This window comes from Dama dama, chromosome 12, assembly GCF_033118175.1.
Source record: "Dama dama isolate Ldn47 chromosome 12, ASM3311817v1, whole genome shotgun sequence".
Taxonomy (NCBI): Eukaryota; Metazoa; Chordata; class Mammalia; order Artiodactyla; family Cervidae; genus Dama; species Dama dama.
In genome coordinates, this window is record NC_083692.1 from 84,556,494 (window position 1) to 84,579,789 (window position 23,296).

The 23,296-nt window shown below is 52.1% G+C and overlaps 1 protein-coding gene across 11 annotated transcripts in view; it reads left to right on the forward strand.

Moving 5' to 3' along the window:
* TLE3 (TLE family member 3, transcriptional corepressor) overlaps nucleotides 1–13,549 on the forward strand; it is a 48,868-nt gene extending 35,319 nt beyond the window's left edge. For 4 of the 11 annotated variants that reach the window (XM_061157961.1, XM_061157970.1, XM_061157965.1 and 1 more), the window contains 12 exons: nucleotides 2,267–2,386; nucleotides 3,252–3,302; nucleotides 3,921–4,073; nucleotides 4,470–4,611; nucleotides 5,173–5,372; nucleotides 5,966–6,042; nucleotides 6,806–7,055; nucleotides 7,459–7,706; nucleotides 8,262–8,409; nucleotides 9,254–9,404; nucleotides 10,469–10,545; nucleotides 11,557–13,549. In XM_061157961.1, coding sequence (XP_061013944.1) covers nucleotides 2,267–2,386; nucleotides 3,252–3,302; nucleotides 3,921–4,073; nucleotides 4,470–4,611; nucleotides 5,173–5,372; nucleotides 5,966–6,042; nucleotides 6,806–7,055; nucleotides 7,459–7,706; nucleotides 8,262–8,409; nucleotides 9,254–9,404; nucleotides 10,469–10,545; nucleotides 11,557–11,664 — 1,725 coding nt within the window. In that variant the 3' untranslated portion in view covers nucleotides 11,665–13,549. The remainder of the gene's footprint in view (nucleotides 1–2,266; nucleotides 2,387–3,251; nucleotides 3,303–3,920; nucleotides 4,074–4,469; nucleotides 4,612–5,172; nucleotides 5,373–5,965; nucleotides 6,043–6,805; nucleotides 7,056–7,458; nucleotides 7,707–8,261; nucleotides 8,410–9,253; nucleotides 9,405–10,468; nucleotides 10,546–11,556) is intronic. The other 7 variants (XM_061157963.1, XM_061157972.1, XM_061157967.1 and 4 more) reach the window with 3 other exon arrangements.
* The last annotated feature ends 9,747 nt before the right edge of the window (nucleotides 13,550–23,296 follow it).

The following is a 23,296-nucleotide window of genomic DNA, read 5'->3' on the forward strand; positions in this document are numbered from 1 at the left end:
ACAGATGAGGCCCCGGCAGGAAAGACAGGGCCGTGTCAGAGTGGGAGGGGGGCCGACTGGCCAGGCTGGAAGCTGTCCCGGAGGGGTTAGTCTGGAGTCCAATTAGAGGTAGCTTCATTCATATTTCCTTGCCTAGCCGAAGCAATAAAAAATACTTAGTTTTTTGGCCGCCTGCCAGCCAGAGGCGGGCTGGATCGATGCCGCTAAACGCCTGACATGACTCTCCTCCGGTAGCAGCGAGGGTTTGCAGCTGACTGCAGAAGAAAGAACCCGCTGTTCTCCAAGCCGCGGCCTGGGTCGCGGGGAGAAATAGGAGCGGCCTCACGCCCCCTCTCCTCGCTCCCCACGCGAGAGCAGAGGGGCTGGGAGCGTTTTCTGCTTAGCACGGGGTGGCCGCCGTCGGAGGAAATGAAATGAAATGACGGTGATTTTTCTGCCGGCGCTCGCCGCGGCTAATTGAATTGCGGCTGTGCGCACACCGCTGCCGCGCCTGCCCAGCTGCGGGGAAGGTTGAAGCTGCACTTCCATTATAACCTCCATATTTTCTTCAAGGCTTGATAACTCTGCCATTTTAATTTGCTTCAGGCAGAAGCTTGGCAGGGAAGGGCTGCCCAGAAACCGGCTTAGGGGAGGAAATGAAGTTCTGCGGCTCCTTCCCGCACCGCTTCCCCCAGAACACCAGCCCCTGCCTCTGGGGGAAGTGCGGAGACTTTCCCTCTGCCTCTGGAGGGCCTCCTCCTCATCCCTGCAGGTCCCCATGTAGGCTTGTCACACACCCCGGGCATGGGGATGAGGATGAACTGGACTTTGCTCCCCGCCCCGCCCCAGCTGAGTGGTCAGCTGCTGGAGAGGCAGGGACTGCATCTTGTTCATTCATCCACACCTGCATGCATCCCCAGGCCTGATCCAGGGCAGGTACCCAGAAGAGGGTGCTGAGTGATGCGGGGGAAGGTGTGGTGCAGTCTCTTGTTGTGTTATTCTTGTTTAGTCGCTCAGTCATGTCCCACTCTTTTGCGACCCCATGGACTACAGCTGCCTGGCTCCTCCCTTTCATGGGATTCTCCAGGCAAGAATACTGGAATGGTTTGCCATTCCCTTCTCCAGGGATCTTTCTGACCCAGGGGTTGAACCTGTGTCTCCTGCATTAGCAGGTGGATTCTTTACCACTGAGCCACCAGTGTAGTCTCTTAGGAAGGAACAAACCTCAGTGGTCCCCTAGAGGGGGTTGTGGTCTCTTTCCCTTGGCATAGAGGTTTGCTGGCAGGTACCCCTGCCCATCGCACCTCCCTGCCTGCTCCCTGCCCGGTGTTGGAGGCCACGTGATGCCTGTCGTCCCTAGTCACCCATCGCACCACCAGCTGGAGTCCTTCTCTGAGAGAAGCTCTCAACTTCCAAGGCCACTCCATCCTCAGACCCATTGGCGGGTGTTTCTCCTGCCTTACCTTGTTAGCCCACCTTCCCTCTTCCCAGGCCTTACATTTCAAACTCTTCTCATCCTCACTTGCTTTGTAGTTGAAGGGAGAGCTCCTGAGTCCTTTCCAGGCATAAAAACCTTGGGTTTTTTTCAAGTTGCCTCCCGCTGGGGGACCCTGGGCATGTTTCCCATCGTCTCGGGGCCTGGATTTGGCCACTGTCACAGAGGGGAGGGGAATTCTACCTGCCTTCTATGCCTTTTGCCATCTTCGGAGGGAGAGGCTTCATGACGTTGTGTTTTCTGCTTCATTGCAACCCTGGTGTTTCTCTATAGGTTGCGGGAGGCCACGCCATCACAGAAGGGCATTCACACAAAGTGCCCCATTGGGTACCTACACTGGGGAGGCCTGTTGGCGCCTGGCAGTTCCCCTGCCTGTCAGGTTTAGCAGATGAAGTATTCTGCATAGCCCCAGTTTGTCAGCTCAGATCCGTCTTCAAGACTCCGTACAAATTCAGCTATCCATTCCTTGAGGCCAGATGGGTGGAAGAGGAGATAGGTGCAACCCCCACCTTCATGAAGCATACAGGCTCATAGGCCAGAGGCCAACGGCTCGTGCCAGGTTAATTATCTAACAGCAGCGGCGTTGCTACAAAAGAGAATTGTCATGCTCTCAGGGCCTCTCCTAGAGGAACCAAATCTGGGGAGTTGGGAAGGCGTCCCTCCCTGGTGAGGCTCTGATGGAGCCAAGACCCGCAGGACACACGACACCTCAGCTCACCTTCTGGGTCACCCCACTTAGCTATATTGATGCGTGAATGAGATGTTCACGCTAAGTCTCCCCCTTGCTTCCAGAATAACTCAGTGTCGCCCTCGGAAAGCCTGCGAGCTAGTGAGAAGCACCGGGGGTCTGCAGACTACAGCATGGAAGCCAAGAAGCGGAAAGCAGAGGAGAAGGACAGTTTGAGCCGATACGTATGTCTGGGGGCTCTGCCGGGGTTTGTGTGGGGTCGGCCGGACTGAAGGAAGAGCCCTCCCCCGCCCCAGGGCCTGGTCCATGTGGGGGTGGAGAGGTGGCCCACGGGGGAGGGCAGGTGGCCTGGGCATGGGAAGCCTGCACAGATCCATGTGCTCTGAGCATGTGGGCCACAGCCAGAGAGTGAGCAGAGAGGTCTTCCTGGGCTCTGTGGGGTCTGGGGAGAGTTAGGGGCCCCTCCTTAGATGGGCCAGCAACCCCGTTCCACCATCACGGCCCCCCAGAATCTGTGGTCTGCTCTAGGGGCCCTCCCTCATACTTTAACCCTGCAGGTGGTCATGGTTTCTGCTCTGTGCCAGGCTGGGCAGAGGGCAGGGGGCAATGCGGTGTGGGAGCCAGTGCCTTTGGGCCCAGCCCTCCTTGTCCAGCCACTTGGCTGCTCTGGGGCTTTGGGCATACCACTCAGCCAAAGCCTCAGCTGCGTTTCTGGGAGACGAGGCTAATCACCCTTCCCACACTGTGATAGACATGAGGGAATGAGACCAGCGCACTTAGAAATGATGGCGGATGTCAGGCCAGCTGGAGAGAGGTGTCTGGCTCCAGAGGGACAAGTTAAAGGGAGCTTAGAAATACAATGGGGCAGGTGTGGGTGAGGCTGCCAGTGGCTGTGGGAGCCGAATGACCCCGGGGCCAGGAGACTGCACCAGCAAACAGCAAAGAGGAGGCCGCCACTGGTGGGGCTGAGTGGGAACAGTGTGGACTTTGGGGTTTGGCTGAGGTTCAGCTCCTGGCTGGTGGAAATGGGATGGTTTGGGCTCAGTCTGGGGTGGGTGTGGTCTCTCATTGGCTTCTCTCTCCATGCAGGACAGTGATGGGGACAAGAGTGATGATCTGGTGGTGGACGTTTCCAATGAGGTGAGGGCAGTTCCCGGTCGCAGGGTGGCTCTGTGTGGGGAGTTGGAAGTGGTTCCTGTCCCGGGTGGGAGCTGTTGTGTCTCGGCTATTGCAGCATTATCGGCAGCCCCAGCCGGGTTTGAGGCCTTTGGATGGGGGGCATCAGGCTGGTCAGGAGGAGGAAGACAGGGCTTGGCTGCTTGGTGGCTGGGGAGTTGTTCACATCGCTGGGTTCCTAGGATGGGTCTCCAGAGAGAGAGAGAGAGAGAGAGAGAGAGACCTCTGAAGATCCCAGTGGAGGGCCGGCTCCCCTGGTCCTCTAGGTCAGCTCTATTCTCCCCACCATCCCTGGGGTCTGGGGGTGGTGAGCCCTGTGGGTCAGCCTCAGCTGGGAATGAGGAGCTGGAAAGGATCTACACGAAGTCAAGAGGGCCAGCTGCCCAGCATGCAGTCCTGAACTCATGTTCAATCTTGAGTAGGTCCTACGTACCCACCTGCTCTGTCCTCTGTCCCCCCCATCTCTGGGATGAGAAGGGGGTCAGATTAGGTCGTTAAGAGCCAGTCGCCTCCACGTGGGACCAGAGAAGACTCAGGCTCATCATAGCTCTTAGCACATCTCTGCCTTACTTGTGTCCTTAGGACCCTGCGACACCCCGTGTCAGCCCGGCACACTCCCCTCCTGAAAATGGGCTGGACAAGGCCCGTGGCCTGAAGAAGGACGCCCCCACCAGCCCCGCCTCGGTGGCCTCCTCCAGCAGCACGCCCTCCTCCAAGACCAAAGACCTTGGTCATGTATGTGGGGTCTGCCCCTGGCACCGCAGACACTAGGAGAGGGCTGGGGAGGGTTGGGGCAGAGGGAAAAAGTTCTGGAAAAGGGGCTGGACCTGGAGTACTGCTGATTAGAAGGTGAAGGGGTGGAGCAGAAAGCACATGGATTGGGCTTGGCCTGGGTTCACGTCCTGCCTATATCACTCACAGGCTGAACCCTGTGCTTAGTTACTGTTTCTGAGCCTCAGTTGCTGCATCTGTAAAATGGGAACAATGAGCACAGTCCCTGCCAAACAAGATTGGGCAAGAATGGAGGGGCTGTGTGGCAGAAGATTTGAGAACTAGGCCTCATGTGGTGCCCAGCTCTTGGAGAAAGGAATCTTCATAGCTTCCCTTGGTCTCTGCGTTTCCCCCTTGCAGAATGACAAATCCTCCACCCCTGGACTCAAGTCCAACACGCCAACCCCGCGGAATGATGCCCCAACTCCTGGCACCAGCACGACCCCAGGGCTCCGGTCGATGCCAGGCAAACCTCCAGGCATGGACCCGATAGGTATAATGGGTAGGCACAATGGGGCTGAGCTGACCGTGCTTGAGGGGAGGGCTTGTGCGGGCCAGGGCTGGAGCCGCACAGATGGGCCAGGGCACCAGGCAGGGAGTCAGAGTCAGGGCTGTCCCAGGGCCTGTCTCTGCGGGACTCGGTCAGGTTTGACACCGAGGTGAAGGCCTGCTGCTTCAACACTCACGTCGGGGCTTATTGGGGCCACTGTTGAAATCAGCGTGTGGAAGGAGCTTCAGACAGCTCAGGACACCATCAGTGTCTGTCTGCCTTTATTGTTAGTTCTGTGAGATTCTGAAAAACGCTCTTCTCTGGGGCTCTGAGTCCTGCTCTATAAAAATAGGTGGGCACATCTCTCACCTCAGACTTTCTTGGATGTGAACATGGGGATCTCTGGTAGGTGAGCTCAGCCCAGCAGGGTTGCCTGTGGTGGATAGCTTGAGAACACAGGAAAGATTGCTTCTGGGCCAGAAGCAGCCTGGTGGCCTGGACTTTTGCTGGATAAAAGGGGTGGGACCCTCTCCCCTTGGTGGTGCATCCCAGCTTACGTCCGCCTCCTTGCAGCCTCGGCCCTGCGCACGCCCATCTCCATCACCAGCTCCTACGCCGCGCCCTTTGCCATGATGAGCCACCACGAGATGAACGGCTCCCTCACCAGCCCCAGCGCCTACGCGGGCCTCCACAACATCCCGCCCCAGATGAGCGCGGCTGCGGCCGCCGCTGCTGCTGCCTATGGCCGATCGCCAATGGTGAGCTTTGGAGCTGTACGTAGACCTTTTGGCTCCTTTTTGGCGGGTGGGGGCGGCGGGGGGCTGGGAAAGGAGTTGGTGGGGGGAGTTGGAGTGGGTTAGAGAGACCCTTCCTAAGTGCAGAGGGTGTCCTCTGGGTCCAGTGACCAGGCAGCTGCCTTGGGGGAGAGTGTTCATGAGGAACCAGAAGAGAACACTCTTGGGGGTCACAGACCTGGTTCCCACCCCCCGCCCTTTTGTCACCATGGGACCCCAACCAACAGAGCCTCCCTGGGCTGCCCCTCTCCATCTGGGAAGTGGGCTTTCACCCGTCTTTCCGGGCTCTCTGGGGTGGGAAATCCCACGGTGATTTCACGAGGCAGGGGCTTGGGCCATGGGGCTGCCCGTGTGTTATACCAAGGTGTGTCTGCTGTTACTGAGAGGGCCCAGGCCTTGTTGTCGCTGGAACAAGGGGCTCTGCTCTGCTCAGCCATCTCGGGCCCTGAAGAGGCCGTGTGGTGCTGGTGGGACAGGACATGGTGGGGGAGGAAGCTGGGGCTGGGGCGTTGTATTGGGGGGGACGGAGGGCGGCACCCCTCGCTAAGGGCTGGCCTTGTCTTGCCTTACAGGTTGGCTTTGACCCTCACCCCCCCATGCGGGCCACAGGCCTGCCCTCAAGCCTTGCCTCCATTCCTGGTGGAAAACCGTAAGCCTTGACTACTTATTTTCTGCTTGTTGGGGAGGGCAGAGAGCACACCACCCACCCACCCATCCCCTGCCCTGATGGACCTCCCTTGGGAAACGTGTCTGCCCTTCTAGGGGTACCCCTGAGCCAGGTTGCAATCCCATTGATGGCTGCCTGGATGCACTCCTGATTGCCCCCAGGCTCCTTCTGAAAGAGGAAGGAGAGGGCTTGGGGTTGAGGTTGTGATCCCTGGGCTCTGAGAAGGGAGGAACGTTTCACATCCGGATTCCATGGATCCTCCCTGCCCTGGGGTTCCTGTGGGTTCTAGCCGCAGGTGGCACTCGTGTGACCTGGGACAGCAGGCGGGCCACACTGGCTCACCCCAGCTCTGTGTGTACCCTGTGATTCATTTAGGGTTGGGGGGGCAAACAGATTTTCTTCCCTAGTACTACTGGCTCCTAGAGGAGGGGTGGCATTCAAGCTGGGGCCTTTCCGGGGTCAGAGTGCTAGGGATTGTATAGATGGTGGGAAAGGGTGTTCCAAGGCAATGAGGGGTCAGTGGCCTGGTTTGGAGTGAGGATCTATAAGCAGGGGCAGAAGTCAAGGCAGGACTATGAAGCTGTCTGTGCCCTGGTGGAGCCAGGTCAAGGAGGTTGGGGTTACCATGTTTCCTAAGATCAGGGCAGGGGACACCTGGAGGCAGGCAGGCCAGGCAGGGGTTCGGGCCAGTCAGGAAACTGATAGAGGACTGGAGATGGCAGAAGCGTGGTTCTCCCCCTTTCAGAGCCTACTCTTTCCATGTGAGCGCCGATGGGCAGATGCAGCCTGTGCCCTTCCCCCACGACGCCCTGGCAGGCCCTGGCATCCCCAGGCACGCCCGGCAGATCAACACACTCAGCCACGGGGAGGTGGTGTGTGCGGTGACCATCAGCAACCCCACGCGCCACGTCTACACAGGAGGCAAGGGCTGCGTGAAGATCTGGGACATCAGCCAGCCAGGGAGCAAGAGCCCCATCTCCCAGCTGGACTGCCTGGTGAGGATCCCGGAGCTGCGGGCATCCCTTCTAGCTGTTATAGGAGAGCGGGCATCCCTTCTAGCTGTTATAGAAGAGCGGGGCAGCTGGGGCCTGGGGCGGTACCCCATTGACCTGGCCAGGGGCAGCCCTGTATCGACTGGGAGACTTTGGGCAACCTGGCAAACCTCTCTGAGCCCTGCTTTCATTGTCTGTAAGGGGAGATGATGCTGGTCTCCAGGGATTTGTGAAGAAATGAAAGTTTAAAAAGTCACGAGTGAGCAGTGGGGTCGGCCTGGTGGCCGCGAATAAGGGCAAAAAGTGAGCAGACGTGGCGAGGGTGCTCGGTGTTGCTGGACGGGACTCTCGCAGTTCCCCGGGGGGAGAGGTGGGTGGTGCTGAACGCTGCCCCCTCCCCCTTCAGAACAGGGACAACTACATCCGCTCCTGTAAGCTGCTCCCCGATGGGCGCACGCTTATCGTGGGCGGCGAGGCCAGCACGCTCACCATCTGGGACCTGGCCTCCCCCACGCCACGCATCAAGGCTGAGTTGACGTCCTCGGCTCCGGCCTGCTACGCCCTGGCCATCAGCCCTGACGCCAAGGTCTGCTTCTCCTGCTGTAGTGACGGCAACATCGCCGTGTGGGACCTGCACAACCAGACCCTGGTCAGGTGAGGCACAGGAGGGAGCGGGGGTCCTCATCCTGGGGAGGCCGCGCTGGCCGTGTCTGGCATCGTGGCTGTGACTGGCCTGTCTGAGGTGCTGGGGTGTGGACAGGATGGCACAGGCAAGGGCACCCAGGTGAAATGATGGCTTGTGCCAGGTGCCTAGCACAGGCAGACGAGGGAGGGCTCTGTGGATGAGGAGCTTGCACAAAGCTCTGGGGAGAGGGGGCCTGGAGCAGACCTGGGAGGGCAGAACTCTCAGATAAGTTGAGACTCGGAGAAACGTGGGGAGAAGAAGAGGCGTCCAGACCGGAATGGAGGAGCTTAAGTGTGGGGCCTCGGGAGCAAAGCTGCTGGGTCTGAGTCCTGCCTCCCTGTGAGCTCATGCAAGTACCGGCCCTGGCCGAGATGCTCGAGTGGAGTGGGAGAGAAGCCCTGGGGGACCGTGGACCACAGTTTCCTGTTCTGCTGGGACAGAGTTGGCATCTCCCTGGGACAGCTGTCAACATAGCAGTCAGTGCTTCCCTGGGGCTTACCCTCACCCCTGCCTGGCCTTCCTAGGCAGTTCCAGGGCCACACGGACGGGGCCAGCTGCATAGACATCTCCCATGACGGCACCAAGCTGTGGACGGGAGGCCTGGACAACACCGTGCGCTCGTGGGACCTGCGGGAGGGCCGGCAGCTGCAGCAGCACGACTTCACCTCCCAGGTGTGCGCCTGAGACCCCCCCTCGCCATCCACTGGAGCAGCGTGGGGCCTTCCCTCCCTGGATCTCAGTGGCTGGTTCAGGGGACCAAGGGGTCCTCACACGTAATCATTACAAATGGACCTGAGACCAACCTGAGTCATCTGGGAAGGCTTCCTGGAGGAAGTGGCCATGAACTAGAATCCACAAGGCTTTGGAGTTGGTCGCACTTGCCCCTGCTGCTCAGACTTGACTCCCAGCCCCTCTCCCATCGAGCATTTGGCCTCAGTTTTCTCATTCACGGGATGGGAATAGTCATAGCTACCTCATGGGTCTGGTGTGAGCACCTGAAATGGTCCCTCTGAAAGCCTTGGCTATAAGCCTGGCTATAGAAAGCATTCTATAAATGCTAAGTATTATTTTTTGTTGTTGTATTATCTGTGTTAATGTTTTAATCTTGCATGTTTAATACATTAGTGTTTTATTTACTCATATTTTTCTTAAGGAAAGGTAAAAGTCACTGAGACTTAAAGAATAACTTTGAAAGTGAAATATCTGTGTCATCTCTGAGTTTGAATGCTGACTCTGCCACTTTACTTTCTAGAGTCAGCAACCTCTCTGAGCCTCAGCTTCCTCACCTGGGAAGTTGACTGGGGATAAAACACTATTCCCTTGAAGGGGAGAGAGGGGGGCCTTCGCATTACACATGACAGGTGGGGAGGTGCTTGGGGAGGGAGTCAGTAAGACTGAGCCCACAGGGTTCCTGAGCAGGGCCTTGGAGGAGCGCCCCTCTCCCTCCTGGCCGCCCTTCAGCCGCCCCCACTGTGGTTTTGGAGCATGCCGATCTTTGTCCTCCCCTCCCGCGCAGATCTTCTCGCTGGGTTACTGCCCCACCGGGGAGTGGCTGGCCGTGGGCATGGAGAGCAGCAACGTGGAGGTGCTGCACCACACCAAGCCGGACAAGTACCAGCTGCACCTGCACGAGAGCTGCGTGCTGTCCCTCAAGTTCGCCTACTGCGGTGAGCCGGGGCGGGGGCTGGGGGCCGGGGTGCGGGGGCCTGGGCCGCGGGGGGCCAGGGCGCTGGGGCCTGGGGAGCGGGAGCCGGGGCGCGGGGGCTGGGGCAGTGGGGGCCTGGGGAGCGGTGAGCCGGGGCGTGGGAGCCTGGGCAGCAGGGGCTGGGGTGCGGGGGGGGCCTGGGGAGTGGGGGCCTGGGAGCGGGAGCCTGGCCAGCCCTCCGTGCAGGGACGCAGCTCAGAGCTCAGACGAGGGCCGGAGCCCCCCTAAGTGAGCACGGTCTCAGCACCAGGCTCCTGACCCAGACCAGTACCCCCATCCCGCCCCGCATCTGAGGATGCAGATACTGCCACAGGGTACCGGGCACCTGTGACGCCAGGCCAGAGCCAGACCTTGCTGGCCGGGGCAGAGGGGTAGTATGCCCAGCCCCGCGGGCAGTGCCTCCAGGCGGTTTGAACCGTGGGCTTCGGTGGCCACAGCTCTGGACTGGAGTTTGTGCCGGCCCACTGACTAGCTGTGTAGCTTAGGACGGTCCCAGCCTCTCTGAGCCCCAATAGGTCTTTACGGACCAAGGAATAGCAGGCACCCCCCAGGGCTTCGGGAGCCCTGGAGCTTTAACGCAGGCGAAGCTCTGGTGACATGCCTGCAGAGACCCACCGCCTTTGGCTGGATCTCCAGCCGCTTGGAGCTTCGCCATCCCCAGTACCTCCTGCCATCTTTCAGTAGTAGAATCGAGATGGGTCAGTTGAGCTTAGTGGCTTTGAAAAGAATCTTCTGGGGAAGTGTAATCCCTATGATTAACTGCAGATCCTGCCTTTCTCTGTCCCAGCCTGTCCACCCCTCCCCTTGATTGCAGAGAAAGGCAGTATCTGAGTGTCCGTGTGTCTGTGTGTGTGTGGCAGGGTAGTGGGGTGGGTGTCTTGATTACAAAACGCTTCTCACAAGGGAAGAGTCAGCCCAGCGCTGGTTAGTGGGTCACACCACGTTTCCATGATAGCTGGCCATGTGTGGGGCGGGTCTTGCTTTAGAGGGCAGCCGCCCACAACCTGATGTTTCTTTTGCCTGCAGGCAAGTGGTTTGTGAGCACTGGGAAAGATAACCTTCTCAACGCCTGGAGGACTCCGTATGGAGCCAGCATATTCCAGGTACTACCCGCCCTCCAAGTGCCCCTCTTGATTCTGCTAAGAGTCCGGGCCTGGCCACGGTGATGGGGCAGGGATAGGGGATGCAGAGCAGGACTTGCCCTGACCCCCACCTGCTGGGGGTCCAAGATGGCTTCTCAGCAGCGCGGTTTTGGACTTGGGCACATCAGCGGGACCCATACTCTGCTGCTAGTGGCGTCTGACCAATTGGGGCGAGGGCTTTTAGCAGGGGCTCTTGTAGGATTTCTAGAGCAAGGAGGAATAAAAACATGCTCTTGGCTCTGGCCTGCACGCTGAGCCCTCACAGGAGGTGCACCAGGCATTTGAGCAAACTGGGAAGCTTTTTTTTTTTCTGAGCTGTGTCATCTGGTTTCAAGTAAGTTGAGGTATGGGGCCGGAGAAGGATCCAGAAGGAGGTGAGAGAGAGGGAAGAGGCTTTTTGTGAGGTTTTCAAAACCTGGGACCTGATGCTGCACTCTCCCTCGCTCACTCGTATACACTCACACACAGAGACACACACAAAGTCATGCGTACATACACATAGTCACACGCACTTGCTCTCAGAGTCAGTAAGACACTCTTGATGCAGTCTGGAGGTCTGGCATCTGGTGCATCACACATGTAACTTGAACAATCTCTGGTTACACTGGATGTTCAAAGTTTAGGTGCAAGTCCTTTTTTTTTTAGCTCACCAGACTGAGGGCCTGGCCCACTGACATCGGCTCCCAGCTCAGAAACGCTTCTTCCTGTTTGTAAACTCGGGATGCAAAGCTCACACTCAAGTGCTCTGTTTTGCTGCTCGGAGCTGACTGTAAAGATCACATCTGGCCCAGTTAATGAGCTTTTCCTTATGGGGAAGCAGGTAGAAGGGGCCCCTCTAATGGGAAGGGCTGTGTTTGAAGGCCTCGCAGCGTGCGCTCCAGGCTGGGCAGAGGGCGGGTGAATTCAGAGAGCACCGAGAGAGTGCTGAGTACCCAAAAAGTGAGTTTCTGTCCTTTCTCTCTCCTCTTGCAGTCTAAGGAATCCTCGTCAGTCTTGAGCTGTGACATTTCGGCAGATGACAAATATATTGTAACAGGCTCTGGTGACAAGAAGGCCACGGTTTATGAGGTCATCTACTAAGCAAGGACTGTGACGGGGCTGTCACGCTCTGGGAGACACAGACTCGGCTGTGCCAGGGAGACCCTGCAGACACGGAGAACGGGCAGCCAGCAGCCCAGCACCGCGCTCCAGCGGGCTGAGAGGGCGTGCCCGTCACGGCCGGGGCTCCTGGGCATGGACTCCTGTGTCTCACAGACTCCGATGGATTTCTCCCCTCCTCCTCCCGTCACGATGCTGGCAGAGGCTGCACATAGATTTATTTGGAGGCTCGTGGCTCCGGCTCTTCACATACACCCTCGTGAATCTCTCTCCTTCCCCTTTCTTTTGATGTGTCACCCTGCCCCGCCTCGGGGACACGAGCGTGGACCACACGTTTGTACCAGGGAGCGGGGGAGGGTTTCACGTCCCCGACTGTGCAGCGCACAAGGTTTGTGAAAAGTGTAAATAACAGACTCCTATCTCGGACTGGTCCGCGGGGGAGGAGGCCCCTTCCCACCGGCAACGCCAGCCGTGTATTTCGCCTGCTGTATTTGTAATCCACTCGTGGTGGTGGCTTTGTTTTTTGTTTTTTTTGGTTTTTTTAAACAGAAGTTCCCATCTGGGGAGGGGAGGCAGGGAGCGGGCAGAATGAAGAGGGAGTGGTAGAGGGAGAAGACGCCTGGGCAGAGGAGGCAGCCAGGTCAGCCATCAGGTACCCCCTGGGTGAGCGTGTCTCCATGTGGACCTGGGGATCGTCTCAAGGCATGTCAGGACCCAGCTCCAGACAGACTGACGGACAGGCAGAGCTTGAGATGGGTGCCCGTCCAGGCTGACGGCAGCAGAAACAACGGTGAATTTTTCTGTGGCCTCCCGAGTCCCACCTGCCTCTTACTTAGCCTCTTGGTCCCCCTCTCAGGCGTCTGAACCTGTCCGTCTGTCTGTCTCCCCCTCCCCACCTCCATCTCTCTTTGGTGCACACTTGGTTGTCGTGATGAGAAATGGAAGTTCAAAGGCACTCTGTCTCCAGCCCTACTTAATCTTCGGACACAACCTGCCTGAAAAGGACACAAAGTTAGAGGAACGCATAGCAACTCAGCTCAGGGAGCTACCAGAGAAAAAAATAGCAACTGATGTGGGTGCTTTTTTTTTTTTTTTTTTAATTTGAATAAAAAGAATTAGAAGTGATGTCCTTTCATAAAATGCCTTCTCCCCACTTGCCTGCCTCTGACCCCTTACTGTCTCCTTAGAGGGAAAATGTGCATTTAACCTGCAGGACGGAGTCTAAGGGGTTCCTCTGGGGGTACACCATGCTGACTTCTCCTGGCTTCCTATCTCTCTTAGGAGCCCAAACAGCTTACAGGTAGAATATCAGCTCCTGCAGGTGCCACTTTTTGGTACCAAAATGTTCTGAGGTATTAGGATTTTGTTTTTTTGTTTTGTTTTTCCTTTGGTCTTTTTTTTTTTTTTTCTTCTAAGGAAAAGCTAAAGGCTGTTACGAGTCCTGGTGGTGGGCTCTCCATGGATGTAGCATATGGAAGATAATTTTTATACTGCATTTTTATGGCTTATTTTATAATGTGTGATTCTGTCTGGTGAGAAGGGAGGGGGGTTCCCAGTGAACCTCTCTCCAATGCTCTTGCTCCCAGGTGAGCCCCTCCCCCTACCTGGCTCCGGAGGCTGAAGAGAAGGGCAAGGTGGGTGCCCTTACCTTTCTGAGGTTGGGGAGGGGTGTCCAGAGTCTGTCTCTCTTCCTGTCTCTCAGTCTCTCTCTCTGGGTCTCAGATGCTTAGCCACCACCTGTTGTTAAGGCTCTTGCCACAAGGGAAGGCGAGGGTAGAAGACAAGTTGATTCCTGAAGAAAAAAAGAAAATGAAAAGTCATTGTAATGACCTGTTTTTATATTTTTAAAAGTTACTATTTAAAGGTTGGTTTGATTGTTGCGTTTTAATTCTTCCTCCTCCCCCTGCCCCCCTCACCCAGTAGTTTTTCTCCATTCTCCCTCCCCCACACCCCCAAGAAGAGGGGTGGGATGCTGTCAGCCCACGTCCTGGGTGACTTCACTTGTCATCCGTAAATGTGAGCACTGCTTTTTTAAAGCATTCCCATGCTGCCCCCGCTCCTAGAGAGTGATCATGCGGGACAGTTAAAAAGGCAGTGTTTTCGTGACCCCAACCATGCGCTGTCTCCCCAGTTTAAGGCGGGGTGGGGTGGGGGGGGGGTCTCCTCAGGACAGTTCCCAGAGGTGAAGTCCACAGTTAACACTGGTGTCCTATATAACTGCCACTGCCCAACTTTTTGGGGGAAAAAAATGAAATGTGATGAACTTGCGGAGAAATTGCAAAGTGTCTATGACCATCAGGACCCTGAAAACCACTACCGTCTTTTTTAAGCTTAACTTCAGATGCTGCGAGGCAACCCCACTTTGGAGGGGTTTACAGAAAGGATAGGAAATGGGGGCAGTGCCCTCAGGGAGGCAGGACTGGCCTGGGGGCGGGGTTGGGGGGTGTCCCCAGGTTCCTGGGCATCATGCAGCCATGAGCTAAATCTCCAGAATGTGGGACTAATGTGGTTTCCAATTCCTGCCAAAGTCACTGTAAATCAGCGCACAAAAACGATTGTCTGCCGTTATTTCATTCAAGAAAGGGGATTGAACATTTGAAAAAAGGAGTGACCATCCAGATAAAGCAGTCTTTATTCTAAGCCTCGAAAGGACAGCTGGACTGCACATACCAGGGTCACTTAGCTGGAGCTGGGCTTCCTGTCAGGCTTACAGAAGAGAAGCTTCCAGCATGTAGGAAGAAGGCCCATCTGGGGCTGTGTTCGGCTGACATCTCTGTCTTGTACTCGTGGCACAAACTTGAGTAAAGGAAAACCCCTTTGAACCACACTTTCCTTGCTTCTCAAAGTCTGATCCTCACCGCAGAGGGCTAGAGGGACCAAATGGGGGAGACTTCGGCCAGAACATTCTCTGCGTGCCTGAGGGTTGCAGGTCCCCATGTGTAGAAGGGAAGAATGTCTCGGAACGCTCCCCTCCACTTTTGGCTCCTGGGAGTAAAGGCCAATGTCAGGCCCATTGCTGAGAGGGGGAGACCATCTCAGAAAGGCTCTTGTACCAAGAGGTTCTGGGCACGATTAAGCATGGGGAGATGACCAAGATTCAGTTCAGGCCAGTGGAGACCAAGGAAAGACACCTGACCTGTGAGAGTGTGGTTGGGAACACATCCTTCGGCTGGCTGCCTGTACTTGCTGGGACTGTCCTGACGCAATCTCACAAGCCTCTCCACCGTGAGCCTCTCACTGCGCATGCTTGTCTTTGCCTCGCTACCGCCTCCCAACCCACCACCGCTCCCCTCCCTCACTTTCCACTTTACAGACTCTCAGACCCAATTCAATCCTACTAAAGCCATATCCACCTCTCGCGACCCTGCAGGTGATTCCTCTGCACTTGAAGGTTTGGGAGGCCTCTTCAAATCTTTAGGGAGGGACCCAAATACTGTGCACAACCTGATTTCCATCTCTAATCCCCCAAGATTGCCCTTGCCTCCTCGTCAACAAAGTAATAGAAAACCTTGATAGCATTTTCCTGTGGTGGTTTAGTTGCTAAGTCATGTCTGACAGTTGCGACCCCATGGACTAGCCTGCCAGGTTCCTCTATCCATGAGATTTCACAGGCAAGAATACTGGAGTGGGGTTGCCATTTCCTTCTCCAGGAGATCTTAGCAACTCAAGAATCAAACCCAAGACTCCTGCATTGCAGGTGGACACCTGAACCACAGGCCAATTCTTTTCCAACTGAGCTACCAGGGAAGTCCCATTTGCCAAGCATTTTTCAAAGTCACCCCTTAACCATTCCTGCAAAAATCCAGGCTCATACTGATCATAGCATTTGCAACTCTTCAGTGCTCCTGTTTGCTTGTCCACACAGTTAGACTGGTTTCACTGACCGAAGACAGTGCCCAGGACATCATAGAGCCAGGGCAGCACCAGTGAATAAAGGCTGAGCATTCCCTGGCTTGAGCTTATCCTGTTTCTCAGGGCAAGTGGGGTGTCCTGAGGCTTGTCACAAGCCCAGAGAAGGGGCTGACTTTTGAAGTTCTTCCAGCTTGGTCACGCTGCCTTTGCTCAAAGCAAGATCTTTGAAACAAACAAGACATGGTCGTCAGAAGCCAGTGTTCGTGGTTTCAGGTCACATCAGATGATGTGCAAATGTCCAGGCCATTTGTAACAACGGCAGAGCAATTCACTCTCAGGCCTCTTTGAGTCACTGCCCCCCACCCCAGCAGAGGCAGTGACTGTCCTAAATCACAGGGTCTGCAGGAAGGAACAGATACAGAGAGCTGGAGCTGGAAGCATGACTGGCAAGACTTCAATGTTGTAAACTGGCCATGGACTCTCCCGTGGAGATGGGGTGTGCATTTTTATTTTTCAAGAACACAGTGTTTGAGAATGAACTATTTTTAATATAAAGTATAACAAACAAACGTGATGAGCCTTTTTTCATTTGCACGGTTAGGCATCATTTGATGTTTTTGTGACAACAGTAGGAAATGTACTCTATAAAATGTACCGAACTCGTGAAGTGTTTTTAAATATTACACCAAAATTGGAACTTTTGTATTTGAAGAGACATCTATCCTTGGCCCCTAGTTTGATAGATGGGACAGTGAAGGCCCATTAAGGGTACATAACTCACCGTGAGTCACACAGCCTGAGCCAACATTGTGACTCACACCTCCCCTTCCCCTAAACCCATACCACATCCTCAGTGAAGGAGCCGCTTCGTGGGCAGGACTGAACGGTACTGTTTCAAGGATTAGCATCTAGGGATGAGGATTCCTGCCTCTTCTTTTAGAGGACTGGTGAGGAAATTCCTCATGGAAGGGCCATGGCCGACAAGAGTCATAGAAACCAGTATCCTGCCTTGAGAACATTCTAGAACACACCCACCCATCTTACCCATGTTTCCATCCATTCACCAGTCACCCACTCATCCATCCATCCATCCACCCACCCACTCATCTAATCATCTCTCCAGTCATCCTTTCATCTACCCATCCATCCCACCAACATTTCTATGGAGAGAACCGAACATATGCCAGGCATAGTTCTAGGTGCTAGGATGCAAAGATCAGTAAGACACAATGCCTGCCCTCTCTGCAGTGTGCTCAGCCAGCCGGGAGAAACAGTCACATAAACTGACAACTGCCACTTCATGAGGTGTGCGTGTGTGTGTGTGTGAGTTGCTCAGTTGTGTCCGACTCTGTAACCCCATGGACTGTAGTCCATCAGGCTCCTCTGTCCATGGGATTCTTCAGGCAAAAATACTGGAAAGGGTTGCCAGTTCCTTCTAGAGGGGATCTTCCCAACCCAGGATCAAACCCCGCTCTCCCACATTGCAGGCAGATTCTTTTACCGTCTGGTAAAAGTCCAAAAGGAAGGCAGATACCAGCAGGTTAATGCTAATGCCTATAACTTGGATGAGATGTGTGAAGGCACAGACCAGAAGATGCCACACCACACAGTAGAGATGTTACTCAGGGAGTGGAATCAGAGCAAGGGCTTCTTGGAAGGAGTGAGCCGAACCAAGGCCCAAAGAACAAAGAGGTGCCGTGCCCAAGGGAGGTGGGGAGGAGAGTGTTCGAGGTGGAAGGAACAGCATGTGCTAAGGCCCGGAGTAAGAGGCACATCCTCCTCCATCTCCCTCCCTCAGCCCACCTAGGTCTCCCTTTTGCCCTGACCTAGCTACACTCCTCTTGAAAGTCCCTTGGACTGCAAGGAGATCCAACCAGTCCATCCTAAAGGAGGTCAGACCTGGGTGTTCATTGGAAGGAATGAAGCTGAAGCTGAAACTCCAATACTTTGGCCACCTCATGCGAAGAGTTGACTCATTGGAAAAGACCCTGATGCTGGGAGGTATTGGGGGCAGGAGGAGAAGGGGACGACAGAGGATGAGATGGCTGGATGGCATAACTGACTCGATGGGTATGAGTTTGAGTGAACTCCGGGAGTTGGTGATGGACAGGAGGCCTGGCGTGCTGTGATTCATGGGGTCGCAAAGAGTCGGACATGACTGAGCAACTGAACTGAACTGAACTGAGCTACACTCCAGCTTGTTGAAGTCCCAGTTCCTGCAGCCTCTCTTTCGTCCGTCCCCTCCTGTGCTGAAGTCAGGCTCGGATTCAGGCCAAGCAGGCTAGTGAAACTCAGGAGGAGGGACATTCAGAGGCCGGGTTCTGACCTGAGCCAGGAAGGGCAGGGGGACGAGGAGGAAATACTAGGGGGTGAGCTGCAGTTCAGAGGGTTGAGACTGCCTGTGTTGAGCCCAGGTTCTAGGTCCCACCTCAACTGACATGCAGAGACCTGTGGCTCTGTGCACTGGAGCATTGGACATGATCTGGGTCCCTAGTTTGGTGGATACAATTGTGTAGGACATTAAGCTGCACATCTGTCCCCACCGTGGACAGGCTCTTGGAGGGGCTCTGCTTGGAGCGCCTCGATGGCCCTCTGCTCAGCACTGTGTCTGAGCTCCTTAATTGGTTCCCAGGTGCAGCTCTGTGTCTCTAGAGTCACCTTTTCACACCAGTCACACATGCCTCCAATGCCCTGAGAGGCCACACTCTGATTTTAGGTTATTTATGTGTTTCTCTTCCAGCCAGGAATGCCCTGCATCTTTCTTTGAACCGCCCCCCGCGCCCCCGTTCATTCTTTAGCACTCAGCTTTAGTTTCACTTTCAGTGAGCCCTTCCCTAGCCCCCAACTCCTTTAGTCTGAACTGGCTGTGTCTCCTCTGTGCTGTTGGAGTGTCTTCTGCCAGCTCTCGTGGAATGTATTATGCATGCTGCATCATGGCTGTTACTTTAATGGTATCATCCTCTCCTGATGTCCGCTTGGGAGTGAACAGGGATTGTGTCTCGTATCTCTGGTCCTTAGTATATAGTACACGCTCAGGAAATGCTAGTTGAATGAATCAGTGAGTGTGGGATGAAGATAATAGCTATTCTTAATAGAGGACTTAGTATGTGTCTGCCAGTTCTTTTTAAGCATTGTGTAATCCCAAACTCATAACTGTCCTAAGAGGTCAATGCTATTACTATATTCATTTTATAGATGATGTCACTGAAGTTCCAAGATCACACAGCTTATAGTATTTGTACAATACTGCTGCTGGCTGGCTGGCTGGGAAAATGAATGAGTAGATGGATGAGTGGGTGGGTGGTGGATCATTAGGATTGGTTCAGAAACTTGGAAAGAATTGACCCCACAAGTACAGCAGGAGATGAGTGATCTCAAGATGAAGAACATAGAAAGGAGAGACAGAAGACAGAAATATCCCCTGCCCAGCTTAGGCCTTCCTCACATCCATCAGGGCATGTCTATCAATGCCCAGAAAGCTCCACAGTATGCTCACTCAGACCCTGACTCTGAACTCCCCTCCCAAGCAGATCAGCCAGTGCAGGGCTGATGGCTCAGAAGTGGACCCTTGAGGTCTCCTGCACTACTGAGGACAGAAGCAAGAGTGAGACGGGGCTGTGGTCTTGTCTCTCCTGGATATCACAGAGGGAAGCTACCTGTGCAAGTGTTTGCTGGTCATAGTTGACAAGATTCCGAAAAAGTAGGTATGGAATGTCCAATACTGGCAAATGAAACAGCAAGCTAATTAGGATTCCCTTTAACCATGTGGACAGACAGACATGTTGGATAAAATCAAAGTAAAACAGGGAATTCCCTGCAGGTCCAGTGGTTAGGAATCAGCACTTTCACAGCCAGGGCCTGGATTCAATACTCTGTGTCCAGGGAACTAAGATCCTGCAAGCTGTATGGTGCAGCCAAAAATAAAAAGCAAACAAAACAATTTTGATAGCCTAGCATGAAAAAAATGGGACTCGTTTAATGTCATAGATAAAAGACTTTAAAGATAGAGGGGGAGCTCCCAAGTTCAGAACACTACATAAGTTTTAAAAAATGGACAGAATTTTATAAAGAGAAATGGGAGGTTTTAACAAAGAGAAATTGGTAGATTTCTTAGGTTGCTGAGAGAGAAATTAATATGGATATGAAAGATTTGAACAACATAATTGAATCACAGAACCCTACAACCAAATATTGAAGAACACAGCTAGAAGATCTAGTTTCATCAGTCAAAAGAAATAGATAAAGACATTTCACAAAATTCAATATTCATGATTTTCCTTAACGTACCAAACAAGGAATAAAAGAAAATGTCTTTAATTCCATGATGGACAGCTAAACCAGATGAGCAGCAACCCAATAATAGATAAAAATTAAGTTTTAGAAGCATGATTTCAAAGTCAGCAACATAACAAGAATGCTCTTATTACCGTTTCTATTCAACATTGGGCTGGAGGCTCTACCCAATGCAATTGGACAAAATAGAACAATAAAAAAAAAATGAATGCAATGACTGAAATGAAAGAAACAGCTATGACTATTTATGGATAGTATGACTATATATGTAGAAAGTATACAACTAAAACAGATAAGAGATTTTAACCACATTGCTAGATCTGAAATCAATATTCATTAATCAATAGCATTCCAATTCATAAGCAATAACCAATTTCAAAGCATAATGTAAAGAAATAAAAATGCTTTTACAAATAGCAACAAATATGACCTATGAGTAAAACTAAGTAAAACTACACAAGACCTTTTTGAAGAAAAACATTAAATGTTACAGAAGGAAATAATTTTTTAAAAGACCTGTGCAGATCATAAGCTATACCATATTCATTGATTAGAAAATTCAGCATCATTTTTAAAGCTCTTTCCTAGCAATCAATTTATAACGCAATATCAAACAAAACCCAAGAAAATGATTTCTATGTACTTTGAAAAGCTAAGACTAATATTTATCTGAAGAATAAAGGACTCAAAATAGCAAATATAATTTTGAAGAGGAAAAAGAAAGGAGAGCTTGTCCTCCAGATAGCAAGACTTATTAGGGACTTAAGGCTACAGTCGGCAGGCAAATAAGCTCTTGGTGCACGTATAGATAAATGGACCAATGAAACAAAATGGAGTCTATAAATAAGTCTCCATAGAGATGAAATGTGACTATGACCTAGGAGCCATTATGTATTACCGAAGAAAAGCTCTTCTGGCAAACAGTTCTGGGACAATATACCACAATAGACCATCTTTATGGAGCGGAAATGGATCCCTGCCTTACTCAGCGTACAAAAAGAAATTCCAGCAGGATTAAAATCCTTAAACTTTTAGAAATCTGCGTAGAGAGAGGATCATTGAACAAAATGCAGAAATTGAGAGCTATAATGAAAATATTAGAGGTCAATTTGACTGTATTAACATTTAAAACACCTATACCACAAAAGATGCCATAAAGTTACAAAGTGTGAAAAAATACAAATGCAACACCTATAACTGCCACAGAAGTAGTATCTGGAATACGTAAAGAATTCTTCTAAATTGGCACATAGAGGTAAACAACCCAGAAAAATGGGAAGAACACAGGTGATTCACTGGAGAAACACAAATGGCCAGGAAACAGGTGAAAGTGCCCCGTCCTCACTACTCATCAGGGAAATGCAAATCCAAAAACCAGAGCAAAAGAGAACAACTCATTCCCATTGGATTGGCAAGTTTTGTGTTTAATAACATGCAGCTTCCATGAGGATGTGGAATGACTAGTATTGTCAGACACTGTTTGTGGGAGCATAACTGGGTCACCCACTTCATAGAGCATTTGGCAACAGCAAAGTAGAAGCAACACAGCCCTATAACCTGATAATTCTACTTCCAAGTACACAGGCTGGAGAAGCTCTTACACAAAGAGATACATGCAGAGATTTTTCATTGCCCCGTTGTTTGAAGCAGCAAAAATAACTGTGAATAACCAGTAATGCAATAACGCATTATTGGAGGAATGAATAAAGAAAAATCTATACATTTTTGTATAAAGAAATTGTATGGAGGCTTTAAAATGTATGAGCTAGATCTGCATGCATCAACTTGGATAAACTTCAAAAACACAATGTTGTGTGAAAAGAGCAAGTTGCAAAAGGAAATATATGATATGATACTATTTATGTCAAATATAAATCCACACAAAACAATTCTAAATTTGAGTATACACATCAAACTATAAAAACGCAAGTGGAAAGAACACAGCCTGCCACCAGGATGTTGGTATCTGTGAGGAGGGAAGGAAGGGAGAGGAAGGTGGGAGTTTGGCTCTATCCATCATCACATTCTGTTACCTTTAAAAAAAACTCTGAAGAAAATCTCAAAATATTCACATCTTAAAAATCTATGTGGTTGGACTTCTCTGGTGGTGCAGTAGATAAGAATCCACCTACCAATGCAGCAGACATGGATTTGATCCCTGGTCCAGGAAGATTCTACAAGCAACTAAGCCCACGCAACACAACTATTGAGCCTGTGCTATAGGGACTGGGATCTGTAGCTACTGAAGCCACGTGTCCTAGAGCCTGTGTTCCACAACAAGAGAAGCCACTGTAGTGAGAAGGCCGTGCACCACAGCGAAAAGTGTCCCCTGCTCACCACAACTGGTACATAGCAACAGAGACCCGGTGCAACACAAAATAAACAAATTTTTAAAAATCTATGTGGTAGTTTTAGTAGTATCGTAATATCTTCTATATGTTTGAAATATTTCATAATTGAAGACTAAAGAAAACAAGCCAGAAAAATCAGGACTTGATAAGGAATCACCATAGTTTCTGGTGACTAAGAGGGGAACTCTGGGTGTGGGGTGGGGGGATAGGTGCACATGCCCAGAGGCCGAGGAGCACAGCCCCAAGCTCACCATGTCACCTTGGCTACGTCACCAGACCTCTCCAGATCTTGGTCGTATCTATGGAGCCATGCTTGAAGGCTGGGTGAGCAATCCCTGGGTCTTCTCCAGCCTAGATATTTTGTGATTCTAATGATTCTGTAGCTTGCACGGGCAACTATCTCATGCAGAGACGTCATGGATTGAATCCAATTGGCTTTTTATTAGGAAACATGCCAAACATACAAAAGTAGAGAAAACAGTATCGTGAATCTCCATATACTTATCATCCAGCATCAGCAGTTATCAGCTCAGGTTTAACCTTGTTTTATCCCTACATCCCTTCTATTTATACATGACCACTGGAATATTTTGCAGCAAATCCCAGACATTTCATCATGTAAGTAGTAAACATTTCAATATCTCCAAAAAGTAAAATTTATTTAAAAAATATAGCTGTTATATTCATACCACTAAGCCACCCCCAAAATTAACAGTAATATTCAACGTCATCAAATGCCCACTCTGCATTTGAATTTCCTCAATTGTCTGATTGTTTTTAAACATTGTATATATGAATTAGGATCCCAAATAAAGTCCATACAGAGTGATTATAATTGACACGTCTTATAGGTTCCTTCTTCATATTTCAGTGTCTCTCTCTCTCTCTCTCTGACATACCCGCACATACATACACACATTAATGTATTGAAAAAACAAAATTATTTGTCCCCAGAGCTTCTCATAGTCTGAATTGTGCTGATCACTAAATTGTAGTTAGATCTTGGAGCCTGATTAGATCCAGATTTCACTGGGAGGTGGGGGGGTTGAGGGAACGACAAGAATATCTCATTGACCCATTAGCAGGCACATACTATCGAGATGTTTCTCTTTCTCTCT